This window comes from Heteronotia binoei, chromosome 3 (assembly GCF_032191835.1).
Source record: "Heteronotia binoei isolate CCM8104 ecotype False Entrance Well chromosome 3, APGP_CSIRO_Hbin_v1, whole genome shotgun sequence".
In the NCBI taxonomy this organism is placed as follows: Eukaryota; Metazoa; Chordata; class Lepidosauria; order Squamata; family Gekkonidae; genus Heteronotia; species Heteronotia binoei.
This window is the reverse complement of record NC_083225.1, coordinates 53,932,269-53,948,220: the sequence shown is the minus strand read 5'-3', so window position 1 is coordinate 53,948,220 and position 15,952 is coordinate 53,932,269. Positions and strand designations below refer to the sequence as shown.

Sequence of the window (15,952 nt, the reverse complement as noted above, 5' to 3'; positions counted from 1 at the left end):
CTACACCAAACTGGTTATCAGATCAGAAGTGTGGGACAGTGAATCATTTACTTATATTTAGATGGACCAACTGTTTTATTTATATATTATTTCAATTTATACGCTGCCCTCCCTTCAGGTGGGCTCAGGGCCAATTACAAGATTTAAAACATCAAATGAATTATAAATAGTTAAAAACGGTTAAAACAGCATAGCTTAGCAGATTCATACACATGGTTTCCAGCTGGCGTTTTTCCAACGCACTGATGTAATGAAATATATATAACAAATGAAGCATGGTAAAATTAAAACTAAAGAGCAACCTGCAATCCACATGTAAGAGTAAAAAGGAAATATGTCACCTGTTTCTAAAGACAGACAGTGTTTAGCTTAGAGCAGGGTTTCCCAAACTTTTTTTCCAGTTTGGTGTAGTGGTTAAGTGTGCGGACTCTTATCTGGGAGAACCGGGTTTGATTCCCCACTCCTCCACTTGCACCTGCTAGCATGGCCTTGGGTCAGCCATAGCTCTGGCAAAGGTTGTCCTTGAAAGGGCAGCTGCTGTGAGAGCCCTCTCCAGCCCCTCCCACCTCACAGGGTGTCTGTTGTAGGGGAAGAAGGTAAAGGAGATTGTGAGCCGCTCTGAGACTCTTCGGAGTGGAGGGCGGGATATAAATCCAATATCTTCTTCTTCTATCTTATTTCCTGTGGCCCAGTTATTTTTACACTTCTCCTTCGTGGCCCACTAAAATTTTGGGATGGAGCCAAGAGACTTTGAGGGTGGAGCCAGAAGCCAGGAATTATGTCATTTCCTGTGGTGTTGCCAAGTGATGTCACTTCCGGGGCACACGGAACCAAAACTCCACCTTTTCCTGAGATGTCATTTCCAGGGCACTACCCCAAACCTGCCTCTTCTTCTAAAGTAACTTCATTTTCAGAAAAATCTCTCTGAAACTCATGCTGAGCCAAAATGGGGGTGGAAAGTGGCGGTCCTCTCTTTCCACTCCCACACCTGCATGCACCTATCTGTTTGTGTGTTCTTCTCCAGCCTGCAAGCACTCCTAATGCCCATGTTCAATTGCCTGCACCACCTACACACCCCTTCCTCAACAGCACTGGCAGTGTATACAGTTGAGAGTGCTGTTGCCATTGCCATCAGGAATGACAGCACTGTGTATCACCCACACTAGGCCCTGGCAGCTACTCTACCTCAAAATATGCTGAAACATTTAGTAGGCCATTCCTTCAGCTGCTACTACTAGAACCCTGACTCAAGCTATAACCAAGCTTGCTTGGTTTCAAAAAAACCTTTCGACAGCTATTTTTCATACTTTTCTTTGGCTGAAACCCTGGGGAATTGCTGTGAAAGGTAGCATAACAGAGAGATGAGCGAAGGAAGGAAGCCAAACAGAGCACAGGCTTTGCAGCCTGTGTCAGTCTTCAAGGCTAGCTTTTCTCTGCACAACAGAGAGATGGGGAAGGAAGGAAGCAGAGCAGAGGTCATGCTTTGCTGGGGGCGGGACTAGCTTTGGCTTTTCTTGTGACCCGGTAGTGAGGCTTCTGTGACCTGGTACCGGGTCACGACCCTGAAAATGGGAAACACTGGCTTAGAGGGGTCTCATTTGGAAGTTGGTTCTAGAAGAGAGGTGCCACAATGAGGGAGGTTTTTAGCCAACATTCTCCTCAGCTTAACAGTCTTAATAGATAGGAAGTGAAGTCTGAGCTTCATGCCTGTGGATTTTAACATATGGAAGAGGATATTTCATATGAATAAAAATATTCCCAGAGATAAATTAGTCCCACAATGAGTAATGCTTTATGACACCTAGAAACTCACAGGGCAGGTTGGTGGCAAATGTTCATTCCTTGTAAGGTGTAATAATAAATGGCCCTTGGGGCCCCAAAGGCCTCTTGGGAATCTGTGTAACCCCCATCAAGAAGTTGTAAAAATTGCCTCCCTAAGGAAATCATCAGATCTCTGCGATCATCATAATCCCATCGTGGTTTTGGGCACCTGGGTCTGAGTGGATGTAGACATCTTGCTTATAGCTAACACCTAAGTCTTGGGGAAATTGCATTTTCCCATTGGTCAAAGTGATGTTTGCTGTTGTTGGATAAATAAGACTAGTGTGGCTAATCCAAAGTGCACTAAAACTCTGCTTTAAAAACATAGGCACATTCCACCCTTGAAGTAGTGAATATTTGAACTTAGAAGTCCTGAATCTGTATAACATGATACAATTCAATACCTCTAGGCTTGAAGCCTTGAACCAATAAAACAGGACCAACAATTCAATATCTCTAGGTTGATAATCTTAAACCAGAACCTAGAGATACTGAATTGTTGGTCCTGTTTTATTGGTTGATGGCTCTTAACCGTCCTAGAGATATTGAATTGTATCATGTTACATAGATTCATGACTTCTAAGTTCAAATATTCGCTGCTTCAAGAGTGGAATGTGCCTATGTTTTTCAACTAGTGTTTTAGTGCACTTTTAATAGATACATATATTTTGTTTATTTCTCATAATTTTCTTTCATCCAGCCTTTGGGTACCCAACTTCGTTGTTTCTTTGTGTTGGGTTTTTCTGTTTTGGTTTAGTGTGTCTAATCCTCCATACTTTACATATGTCACAGCATTCTGCAAGGAAGGTTGGATAGGGAAGTATCTGCTCCTTACTTCCTACACTATGAGGAACTTCAGCTGCAAACAAAGTTTTGGATACTTTAACACTGTCATACCTGATAAGGACCAGCTTCCTGGTGGACTTCACCAATCCACCAATCATGATGAGTAGCAGCTTTAGTCCTAATTGAATTCCAGGTGCAGGACTATAGCTGCTGTAAGTTCCTGGTCTTGGAATAGTGGTGTAGATGTAGAATGGAGGCTGCTCAACCCTCAAAGCTTTCAAAGCATTGTACAAGTGATGCTATATCTCTGAAAGGAAAATGCTTTAGACAAGTTCTTCTCTAAAGCAAGAAGTGGTATTTGGAATGGAATGCTACAAGGGAAAATAACTGCTATTTTGGTCAGGAAAACAAGGCAAGTTATGGAACCAGAATATACACTTGGAACTATCAAGTGTACTATCCTTCTGCCCCACTTACTGTCAAAGGCGTAATGTAAGGAGAAATGAAATGTTTCCAACAACACAAACTCTCTCTATATCAAGGAAACATTACATATTTCATTTAATGCCTGGCACAAACACCCAAGTATTATGTACTCATACAATAAATCTGGAAAAGGCACACAAAAGAGATTGCTATCATTTCACATTGGGGTAGAAAGTAGAAAAATGTCAGGTGCAATAAAAGGCTATAATAACTGTCAGACCTGGTTGACATCTGGAGTTTCACAGCAACTGTTTGCTGTTGGTATCCCCCCCCCTTCCTGATTATTTTATCAGTTTTGTGAAGTCAGCAGATTAATTGGTTTATACAGAGCTTTAGATTGCATCTGGTTTGGTTTCTTCATTTTTCTTCTAAGAATTTCTAGTCTAAGCATTGCTATTTGATGCAGTCTTATCTCTTTTCCTGTTTCTTCATTCCCTGCAGCTTTTCTTTACTAATATAGGTCATGTTACTCTGTTACCAAGTTTCGCAGTCTTTTTTCTAATGTTTGCTTTATCAAGATGCAGAAATCCACTCTCTTATTTTTTTAAAAAAGGGTAGCAATTTACCCCTCAGCTACTCACCTGCATATTGCTGCTGGCGTAAATGGTTAATATTTTTCACTAGTAATATAATAGATAATGAAGTGCATGTCTGCAATACAGAATTAAAAATGTGCATTTCTTTACGGTTTGTGAGGAGTTTTGGACATGAGTGATGCAATTAAATGCAACAAGCATATGTTGAAAATTCTTATATTCAGGCACTATGTTAAATGTTGACCCGGAGCCTTCCCCAGTGCATGTAGTGGAGCATGTATGCTTTGCAAGCACTGGCTGGTGAAATCACCATGGAATGAAGATGATTTTCACATGTTCTTTATCTCATATATGTGTCCCTGCATACCAAGGCCTGGTGCTTACCAGTCAGGGCAAATTTTATTTTCCCACAGCTTTCACAGACTTGAAAGTGAAATTGACATCATAAAAATATTCACTTTGTGCAACTGCTGCATGTTTATTAATGCAATAAACTGATGATGTTTATTGGTGTCTTAACCATATAATACACTTGTCAAGGCCATAGGCAAAAATACAAGCCCTCTTTCTGCCTTACTATGTATAACTCATAGTATCATGAAGAATAAAAGCTGCCCCACCCCAATATCTTGTATGCTTTCTGTATGGTGATGATGTATTTAACATAGGGACAGAGGGATTTAAAGCACAAGCATCAGCTCCTGCTGGACATGGGATAGCTAAAAAAATTAACCCCATGTCCTCACAAGCAAGCCAAAGACAAGACCATCAGGACCAAGCATAAAAACATAATATAAGAGGTGCCCTGTTGGATCAAACCAGCCTGTGTCTGAACCATAATCCTGTTCCATACAATGGCCAGCCAGTTTGTTGGAGGGACCATCTGGACTACATCCCCTGGCAGTGAATTCCACAATGTAATTACTTGTTGCATAAAGAAATAGTTATTTGTCTGTCCCAAATCTAGTGACCATCAGCTCCATTGGGTGACCCCAAGTTTTAGTATTATAAGAGAGAGAGAGAAAAAAGTTCTCTATCCACTTTCTGTAACCCATGCATAATTTGATTAAAACTGTGTCATGTCCTCCCTTAGTCATTTCTAGATGGAGCAGGCCTATTCTTTCCATTTGGGAAAGTTGTTCCAATTCCATTCTTCGATTTCCCAGCAACAACCTCAGATCTCTTTCGTTCCCAGTCTTTGCCAATTCAGATTGCGGCAGCATGTATTTAAAGCTTGGATTTTTGGTTCAGTATCCATCACCTTCTACTTAACCTACATAGGACTCGTTTGTCATCCCCTCCCCTTCATCCATTTTGTAGAACTTGGAGGGAATGCCAACAGATTTGAACTCTGACTCATAGATAAGCTAAGAAGCATGTGTGGAATGTGCTTGTGGAATGTTCATGTGGAAACACTCACCCTCCCATATTTGTGTGTGTGTATTCATGCAAACTAGCAGAAATTTTACTTAAAATACAAGGTTCGTTATTTTTCTATAAAAAGGGACTTATAGAGACAGACCCAATAGTTTGCACACATGAAAAAAAAACCCTTCTTGCAGCTGCTTCTATATTATCTTACCTAACAGAACAACAGTATTAGAGTTGGGTTATAAGGGCCATTGAAAGGAAAATTGAACTAGGAACTGTTTTCTTTCAGGCATCTAACAGATTCTCCCACCCTCTGGTAAAAGGATATTTTTCTCAGCTGAAATAATGGAATGGAAACAGTGGGATGTTTTTTCAACTCACATGAGTTTGGGGAAAGGGTAAGGTTTGTGAGGACAACTGCTGAGAGAAAAACTCTCCAAATATTTGTGTGTGTGTGTGTGTGTGTGCACACCTCTGGATTGCAGCCAAAAACATGCTTTACTAGAAAATAAACAAAAGGATAACAACATGGTGGCCAAATCACTATGGAAATAATATTAAACTCATTAAGCAGTGAATCCCGTGCTGTTATTTCCTAACTTAAATCTCTTTTCCCTGTGTGATGTTTTCTTTGTAATTCCTGAGTGAAGAAATTAGAGTGGGTGAGGGGGAAAAGAACGACATTTTGAAATTTTGATCTGATTCCAAATTTTAGTCCTTGGATTTTAATGTAAAAAACCCTACTTTTGTTAGTAAACCATATGAAAGAGAATTATTGATGACTCCATTTTGTGCGTCTGTGTCCACTTTCCTCCTTTTCACAGGGCTTCACGCAACAAATCTGAAAAAAAGAGGCGCGACCAGTTCAATGTTCTCATCAAGGAACTCAGCTCAATGCTTCCAGGAAGTACCCGCAAAATGGACAAAACGACTGTGCTTGAAAAAGTCATCAGCTTTCTCCAGAAACACAATGGTAATAAAATAAAACAGGGGCTTCCTTAAATTCCTTAAAGATTAAAACCTGGCACCTGTGTCCTTATCACACACCAGAAGAAGTGGCAGTCATATTATGAATGAGAGGAAATTTAAAATACCAGGACTCTGGTGAGTGTGATAAGCTGAAGAGTCATTCCATTTTAGCAAGTTTCAGATGTGGGACTCATCAAAGTGGTCAATAATCTGTCTGCATGACTTTTTCTGTATTAAATTTTTATCTAGCCATCTTGAGCTTTTTAGATGGAGGGTAGAATAAAAATTCAGTAAGTAGATACGGAGTGAAGGCAGTGGTGAAGAACAGCATATCAATTCAACAACATGAAGCATTATAGGCTTCACATATCTGTTAACCTAACACTAGTTGTGACAGTGCTTTGCTTTGAAAGAGAAGATGGATTTTGCTTTTATTTTTCCCAATGAATTGCAGTGTTAAAGTCAACCATGTAAAAGTCAGGTTCTGCTTGCCAATGTAAAATCTTCCACTTAAAATGTGAATCTGTGGAGGGGCTTGTTTAGTGGTGGCGCTAATCTGCATTGTATATTGCTTTGCATATAGGTGACTCGATATTTTATTTGTTTAGAATTCTCATCACAGGCAGAGATCTGTGAAGCTCAGCAGGAGTGGAAGCCCTCCTTTCTCAGTAATGAAGAATTCACCCAGCTGATGTTAGAGGTGAAGTAAAACAATTCTGACAAACTTATGAATTCTTCCAGAGTAATGGTGGCTATAGTTCTGTAAGCAGAATAATTTTAGTTGGCAACTTTAGGGGTGGAGTGAATGGTACAGAATAAAGACTGGAAACACCTGCTTCTTTGCAAGAGATCATTGTGTATCCATGTATGCCTGTTTCCAGAAATAGACTGTGAAGATAAATAAGTAAATAAACTTAAGTGAGCTAGGCAGCAAAATGTATTTTTAAAAACTAATTTTAATTCAACAGGTAGCATTCCTGCTAATCATAATGCAGGTGCTCTATAATAGCATGAAGAAAATTATAGCACCTGTTCTCTTTTTTGTCTTTTCTTATCAAAGCACTATAAGTTAGTATCAATGCTAAAAATCCAGACTTTGAAAAATTTGCATCAGACTAATTAAACTATAATGCACTTAATAGTTTGATACAAGGTTGCTTTGGAAGCTAACAAACACAACATACACAGTGTAGCAACCATTAGTTCCCAAAATGCCACCATATTAGATCAGCAAATTATAATAATTTATAATTATTATAGCAATAACCAGGAGTGCTTTGACATTTTAAATGGCTAAACTCCATTTGTTGAATACTCTACATGAAAATGTCTGTTCTTGCTATTTAGTTAAATGTGACCCAAATGGGGAGAAAAACACAACTCTACAAGAGAAAGGTAACCAAAAAGATTGATACAAAAGAAACCTAAATATAGGTATGCACATAGTGCTAATGTACAGTTAATTATATATTCAAAAATGCTAAAATATCATTTAAAAACCACAGTCCTATTGTTCTGCATAATCCTAATATAAAGACAAATGTCCAATCATATAAATACAGGTTAAAAGGTACAAATTATATTCGTGTGCAAAACCCAATACCAACCACATTTTAGCTAAAAGCCTTCCTCAATGGTAAAATTCCAACAGAACACTTTATAAATTTAACAAAGATGTACATAAAATGTATCATACACAGAATGGACCTAAAATGTTAGAGAGGGGAAAGGAGAAAAATAGTTATCTATATGTCTGTTAAGCAACAAAAAAATGAAAATTTAAATATTTTTAAATATATGAAACTGGGATCACTGTCTTACACTGTTCACCTGTGGAGTAAGTGGTGATAAATACTTTCAAGATGCAACATGGCAACTCATCAAGATGTATAATATTTCATTTGCCCATGGATCTAAAATACACATAAAGCATATGACTAAACAATTGCAAATTAAAAGGTCTCCTACATTTTAGACAAAAGGTATGTAGCTAACTGGGAGAGAAAAAACTAAATTGTGCAATATTTACCTACTTAGGCCCAATCTGCAATGTTCAAAGCTCCAATGGAGTACTCAAGTACAAATAGAAAAGAATCAACACCTCCCTTAAATATATGGAAATGGTAGAAGTGGGGAAAATGTGACAACACAGGTGCTGCTGTCCCAGGTGCTGCTGATTACCCCTGAGTCATCCAGGGGCTTCTTTGTAGAAGGAACTCCTTTGCATATTAGGCTGCACACCCCTGATGTAGCCAATCCTCCAAGAGCTTACAGGGCTCTTAGTACAGGGCCTTCTGTAAACTCCATGAGATTGGCTGCATGAGGGTGTGTGGCCTAATATGCAAAGGAGTTCCTACCACAAAAAAGGCCCTGGTGTCATCATTTCTCTCTCTTTCCTCTGTTGCATCACATTTTCCTCAATATTGTACATCTTGATGAATTGCCCATATTCCCCCCTTTCATTTTTGTCCATTCTGTGTATGATGAGTTTTATGTATATTCTTGTTAAATTTATGGAATACTCAGTTTGAATTTTACCACTGAGGAAGGCTTTTTTCCTAAATGGGTTCAATATTGGGTTTAGTATATCGATATTATTTGTGTCTGTATTTATATGATTTTATATAATTTTAAAAGAGCCCCGTGGCACAGAGTGGTAAAGCTGCTATACTACAGTCCTAAGCTCTGCTCAGGACCTGAGTTTGATCCTGGCGGAAGCTGGGTTTCAGGTAACCGGCTCAAGGTGGACTCAGCCTTCCATCCTTCCAAGGTCGATAAAATGAGTACCCAGCTTGCTGGGGGGAAAGTGTGCATGACTAGGGAGGGCAATGGCAAACCACCCCGTAAAAAGTCTGTCATGAAAACGTTGTGAAAGCAATGTTACCCCAGAGTTGGAAACAACTGGTGCTTGCACAAGGGACTACCTTTATCTTTTTATATAATTTTAACCCTTAGTTATATGATTGAACATTTGTCTCTACATTAGGATTAGGTACTCATATGCAGAACCATTGAACTGTGGTTTTTAAATGATATTTAGCACTTTTGAATGTAAATTATATATGATATTTCGAACACTAGCACTATGTGTGTATGTATAGATTAGTCCCCCCGCTCATACACACTATTTAGGTACCTTTTGATGTTATAATAGGAATCTGTAGAAAGAGATATTATTCATGGCATATCTTCTTAATGGTCCCCCCCCCCACATACACACACAATGATGATGATTTGCGAACTTTCTCCTGACAGCTGTATAACAAGTAAAAGTTTAGCAGGTGAAGTTTCTCCCCCTCAGTATTGTATCCACAGCACAGGGAGGGCTTCTCCTGGTGAATTTCTGCTTGTCTTGTACCTGTTACTAGCATCCATGTCTGTTTTGATGAGTAATTAATGCAGAGAAATGTGCCACCTTCATGTTATAAAAACTGTTTGCAAACAGAAATACAAAAATTAGAATGATGTTTGAATACATTGATTTGATTCTTCTATAAAATATTGATGCCAGTCCATCTGCAAAATATATAATGAATTCAAAATAAGTTATTTACTTAAGCAAAATCTCCATGGCAGCAAACTCAATTTAGCTGCCTCTGGGGGATTATTTCTGCTTTGAGCTCAGAGCTGCAATAGTGAAATGTGTTCAAAGTCCAAATGTGCCATATCTCCTAATGTCTAATTTTAATTCTTAGCGTCTTAAAAGCAAGGAGGCAAGTTGTTCAGGTTGATTTTGTTTTATTATTTTATTTCATTTATATCCCACCTTTCTCCCAGTGGGAACTCAATAGGTCCTTACCTCTTGTGAGTGGGGGAAGGGAGGAAGTCTCCTGGAAGGGGAGCAGGGGGAAGGGAGGAAGTCTCCTGGAAGGATGTTGCCCCAAACAGCAACATCACTGATGCAGTTGTGTCATGTGAAAGTCACTGATGCAACGAGGTCCCTGACGTGATTACAACACTTTCATGTGGCATCTTTGTATTGGCAACATAAAATGGAGATGTCATTGTTCGGGGGTGGAGTTTCCCCCGCCCAGACATAGGGGCTGACATCCCTAGGACTCAAAGCACCTTGCATAATTCTCCTTGCCTCTGTTTTGTCCTCAATAACCTTGTGAAGTACGTTAGGTTGAGACGGTGTAACAGGCCCAGCAAGCTTCCATGGCAAAATGGAGATTCGAACCTGAAGCTTATAGGTGTGTAAAAAGAAGCTAGTAGTAATAATGTGTACATTGTGTGTAAGAGTGTAAACGCCACCCAATAAGTTTCTCCAAAAAGCTTTAGCTCCAGACCTCCAAAAATATTATAGTGATGGGAAAGTTCGACATTACAAGAGAAGATAATTAAACCCAAACTATTAAGGGAAGGGAAAAATTATCTCAATGGGTTTTAGTGGAACTGCACAGTTTAAATATAATATAAATAATAAATAACAAAATATCTGTATTTGGTTTTTAAACCGCTGTGGTTCTTTGAAAGATTTTCCAAGAATTGGAAATATACATATATGAAATTTGAGAATAACCAGTTTATAGCCATTTATGCCTGTATTCTTCTTTCCTTCAATCATTAGGCATTAGATGGGTTTGTTATTGGTGTTACAACAGATGGAATCATCATGTATGTTTCTGACAGTATCACAGCTCTTCTTGGACATCTGCCAGTGAGTATACTGTTTTCAGCCTAGATGCACTGTGTGTTTGCTGTCCATATATCTCTGAATCAGACCATAGGCTATCAGGCAGTCCCTCACATGGAAAGAGAACTAACTTAATTCCTATTGATTTGGGAGTGAAACTACAGTGGAATCACTGTCTGTCTACTCTGGAGCTCAGGGACTGGAGCCAGAGCACAGGAGTTGGACCTTTGCAAACTAGTTGATCAATAAACATTCCCCTTCCAGCTTAAGACTTAAATAGACTGAAAGGTAAATAGCCCAGTCCACTCAGAATACAGCACCTGGGAGTCATCTTTCCAGAGCTTGATTGGGTCCAGAATCCTAGGATTAAGTCAGTTGGAGCAGTGATCTGGCTTAAGAGCTGCAGCATGAGCTTTGTCTCCATTGGGCTGCTTCTGTACAGGTCTGTTGTCTCTGCTGATCCTGCAGGGCAGAGCCTGGAGGGCTGGTGGTCTTGAACCTAGTTCAGACCAATCAATAGAGAGCTGTCACTGGATTGCTACTGGGTCTCCCAGTGGCAAGGTCTTAATTTGGTGCACAGCCTCAGGAACCTGAGGCTCCAGATCTCCCAGTGGCAAAGGCTCTTGGGGAATGGCCTTGGAAGCCAGGGGTTCTGGGCTTGAGGGAAGGCTTGTGGAGCTGGAGTTTCCTGATTTGTCTTAGACAGTGTTCCTGTATCTTCCTCCAGCTCATCTGGCTCTACCTCATATGAGTATGCCTCATTGGGGTTTATGAAAGCTGCTTTTAGGGTGGGAAAAACCAAACCTTCCCACCCACTCAGCAGCCATACAGGTTTTACTGCAATCTTTCTCAAAACTGTGTAGCAAAGTGAGGCTTGACAAATATAGGAGAAAAACTGGGGTCATGTTGTGCTGAATTGGGGAGGGGGGGCTTCTTCCCAACAGCACTGAACTCAGGGTACATAACCCATGTGGAACTGGCCTGCCTATCTATCTGTTTGTCTATTTAGTATGTTATAATCCTGTCTTTCTTCCAAGAAACTCAAGGTGGTTGATATTCACCATTCCCCCCTCTTCTGTTGCATTTTTACAAAAAAAAAAAAAAAAAAACCCTGTGAGGGAGGTTGTGCAGAATGAGAGTTACTGTACCAAGCTTACTCAGCAAGCATCATGGTAGAACAGGGAATTGAACCTTGGCCTCCCAAATTACAGTCCAGCATCATTATCACTACCTGTGCTGGCAGTAACACAGCCAAGTTATAGACCCACAAGTTATAGAAGAGCACACCAACAACACTCCCATGCCTTGCATATATGGAAGCAATCTACCAAAGCATTGCAATGCTGGCACATCTACCTGACATTGCCTTGTTCCCACCCTCATCTGCTGTGAGGCTATAGTGGCATGAGATCAACCAAAGTTGTATGCCTGCATACATGCTGTTGTTAGCAGTATGCTATAACAATGCTTGTTCTTCTTCTTGGCTGTTTGTGCAAAGTCTTTTCTCTTGGGTTCCTGTCTTGAACCTCCTCCATGTTTATTCTAAATGCGTATAGCAAGAGTTCAGAGAGATGTAGCCCCATACCACACATCTGTCATATGATATAGAGGTATCCTGGCTGGGGTTTATATAGTGCTAGAGGGAGCTAGAATTGGCTGCACACTGAGTACTGTAGTAAGCTACAGTGTGTAGGCTTGGCAACATGTTTTTATTGGCTGACATTTTTTACTACTATATTTGCATGACAGCAGTGTTTGCAATCACTGTTGGTTATTTTACTAATAATTTGGTTTTTATTTTTGTATTTCATGTTATATCTGATATAGCAAAAAAAGGATGATGATGTCATAGAGGATGACAGAAATATTTAAAATGGCCTTGAAATCATCATACCTTGTTTACAGAAATTGTGTAACTGATGAAGTGAGCTTTGACTTATTAAAGTTTATACCGTGGGAAATTTTGTTGGTGTTTAGCATGCCACTGGACTATTTATTTATTTATTACTTTAAATTTCTATCCCGCCCTCTCCGCAAGTGGACTCAGGGTGGCTGACAACATTCATATTCGCAAGTTAAAACCAGTAAAAAACAATAAAACGTAATTACAATTTAGGATTTTAATAACATTTCGTGGTGCTGTATCACTACAATATAGGTGAGTTCTTTTCTGATGGTGATCACTTAGTACTCTATAGGATGTCAGGTGACAGTTCTCTCCCGGCTAGATATCAAAGGCCTGTCAGAACAGTTCGGTCTTACAGGCACTGCGGAAAGTGGAAAGATCCTGCAGGACCCTTACGGCTTCCGGGAGAACATTCCACAATTCTGATGCTGCCACTGAGAAGGCCCTAGCTCGTGTCGAACGCAACCTAGCCTCCTTTGGTCCCGGGATGGACAATAGATTTGTTGTCCCTGAAGCAGTGCTCTCTGGGGAACATGCGGAGAAAGGCGGTCCTGCAGATAGGCCCCTGACCATAAAGGGCTTTAAAGGTCAATACCAACATCTTGAAATGAACTCAGAACACAATAGGTAGCCAGTGCAGCTCTTTCAGCACTGGCCGAATGTGCTCCCATCAGGGGAGCCCCATTAACTGCTGTGCTGCAGCATTCTGCGCTAGCTGTAGTTTCTGAGTCAGCATCAAGAGAGCATTACAGTGATCAGAAATATTTAAAATGGCCTTGAAATCATCATACCTTGTTTACAGAAATTGTGTAACTGATGAAGTGAGCTTTGACTTATTAAAGTTTATACCATGTAGAGAGCATTACAGTGATCTATTCTTGAGGTGACCGTAGCATGGATCACCATTGCTAAGTCGTCATGCTCCAGGAAAGGGGCCAACTGCCGCACCCGCCGAAGATGAAAAAAGGTGGATCTAGTAGTGATTGCTACCTGGGCCTCCATTGTAAGAGAGGTCTCAAGAAACACACCCAAGCTCTTGACCTTAGGAGGCAGTATTAGTGACACCCCATCAAGAGCTGGCATATGGATCTCCCCCCACCCCCGGACTGAATCTTCGTCGGATTCAACTTCAGCCAACTCAGCCTGAGCCAAGATGCTATGGCTTGAAGAGCCAGGTCTAGATTTTCCGGAGTACAGTCGGACTGGCCACCTATAAATAGATAGAGCTGGGTGTCATCTGCATATTGGTGACATCCCAGCCCATACCTCCTGACAATCTGGGCAAGGGAGCGCATAAAATGTTAAATAACATCGGGGACAGAATCGCACCCTGTGGCAGACCACATATAAGTGGGTGCCTTTGGGATGATTCCTCCATCACCGCCCTTTGTCCCCGATCTTGGAGAAAGGAGGCCAACCACTGTAAGGTGGACCCCTGAATCTCCACGTCGGCAAGGCAGCTAGTTAGTAGCTGATGGTCAACCGTTTCAAATGTGGCTGACAGATCTAATAATAACAGCACCGCTGAGCCGCCCTGATCCAGATGTCTCATGAGGTCGTCTACGAGGGCGACCTTAACCATCTCCATCCCGTGACCTGGATGGGAGTGTCATCCAGGAATCCCTGTAGCTGAATTGCCACCACCTGCTCTATAACTTTACCCAAAAAGGGAAGGTTTGATACTGGCTGATAGTTCACCAATATGGCCGGATCTGCAGATGTTTTTTTCAAGAGGGGACGGACCGCAGCCTCTTTAAGAGGTGTGGGAAAGATCCCTTCTACCAGGGATCTGTTGACAATACCTTGCAGTGGCTCACGTAGCAACGCCTGGCTAGCTTTTATAAGCCAGTATGGGCACAGGTTCAACCTACAGGTCGTAGGGCATACAGCGAGAAGGATCCTGTTGACTTCCTCCAGGCTGAGTGGATTGAAGGAATGTAGAATTGGACCAGAAGACGTGCTTGGTGCTCCACGTTCTTTCACTTTATCAATTATGGCGGGAAGGTTCGTTGGAGCGACGAGACCTTATCTGCGAAAAAACTCGCAAAACCCTCACAGACAGTTTCCAATTCTCTAATGTTTGGTTTACCTTGCAGTAAAGTTGTTAGTGACTGAATTATACTAAACCATTGTGCTGGGCACAAGGTCGCAGACGCAATCCGGGACGCAAAGTAAGTCTTCTTTGTGGCCTGGACTGCCATCTCATAGGTCTGCATAAATGACTTATAAGATGTTCTCGTAGCTTCGTCGCGAGTTCATCGCCATTGTCTCTCTAGTCGTCTTAATCGCCGTTTCATCGATCGCAGCTCCGTGGTATACCACAGAGCGGATTGTGAACGAGGATGAAGAGGACGTCGGGGAGTGATCTCGTCGAAGGCTGTAGAGAGCTGGTTATTCCAGATCTCCACCAGTTCATCCAACGAGTCACCAGAGGGACAGGTGGTAAAGCCATTTGAAGCCGCAGAGGGTCCATCTGGTTTCGCGGGCAAGCTAAAACTTGCTCACTGCCTAAACAGGGTAGGGGTGGAACATCCACACGGGCCCTCAGGGCATAGTGGTCAGACCATGGCACTGCCTCAGCAGAAATCTGATCTACTACTCCCGCCGCAAAGATCAGGTCTAATGTGTATCCAACCCGATGCGTGGGCACTGTTATATATTGGGAGAGTCCCAGTGCTGCCATGGAAAACACTAGGTCCATCACCTGAGTGGAAGCCGCATCTTCGGCATGGACATTGAAGGGCTATAAGCCAAGGATGCTCCAATGCCCAGCCTGCTACAGCCTCCGTCAGGGTTGGTAAGGCGTTAGGTGGACGGTACACCAGCCAGATTTCCAAACTCTCCCCAACATCCCACATCAGGCCAGCACACTCTATGCCCATGATCTTTGGTGACGGAAGTGCCCTGAAGGAGCAATCCTCCCGTATGAAAACGGCCACCCCTCCCCCCCCCCCCCCCCGCTCGCTAATCTGAGCCTGGTGAAGAATGGAGAACCCAGGCGGGGCTACTTGGGAGAGAGCAACCATCTCCCCATCCCGCACCCAGGTCTCCGTCACGCAAGCCAGGTCCATGTCCTGCCTGATAAAAAAAATCCTGCAGGACTGAGGTTTTATTATTTATGGACCTGGCATTGCACATTACCAGGGACAGAGGCGAATGTTTCCACTTGGCCCCCATACCTGCTATCCTTTTTAGTTCTTCTACTATAGGCTAACATGACTACCCACCTGAAAAAAATTCGCTTTCTGTTTAGTAATCCTGGATAGGAACTGAAGTGCTACTTGTGGTATTCCACATGTCCAAAAATATTTTACAGGCTACCTTTTAACTCTGTAATCCTTATGTTCCCTAAAAGTTGATCCTGCAGGGGGGTGGACACACCTGACTGGAATTTAATATGGCATGAGGACTCTCAGCCAGAAAATAAAATTGGCAACCCAT

At 41.6% G+C, this 15,952-nt stretch overlaps 1 protein-coding gene across 3 annotated transcripts in view; it reads left to right on the top strand.

Moving 5' to 3' along the window:
- Positions 1–15,952, top strand: part of NPAS2 (neuronal PAS domain protein 2) — a 104,696-nt gene that overhangs the window by 51,539 nt on the left and 37,205 nt on the right. For all 3 annotated transcript variants that reach the window (XM_060233816.1, XM_060233817.1, XM_060233815.1), the window contains exons 3-5: positions 5,825–5,973; positions 6,578–6,669; positions 10,540–10,629. In XM_060233816.1, coding sequence (XP_060089799.1) covers positions 5,825–5,973; positions 6,578–6,669; positions 10,540–10,629 — 331 coding nt within the window. The remainder of the gene's footprint in view (positions 1–5,824; positions 5,974–6,577; positions 6,670–10,539; positions 10,630–15,952) is intronic.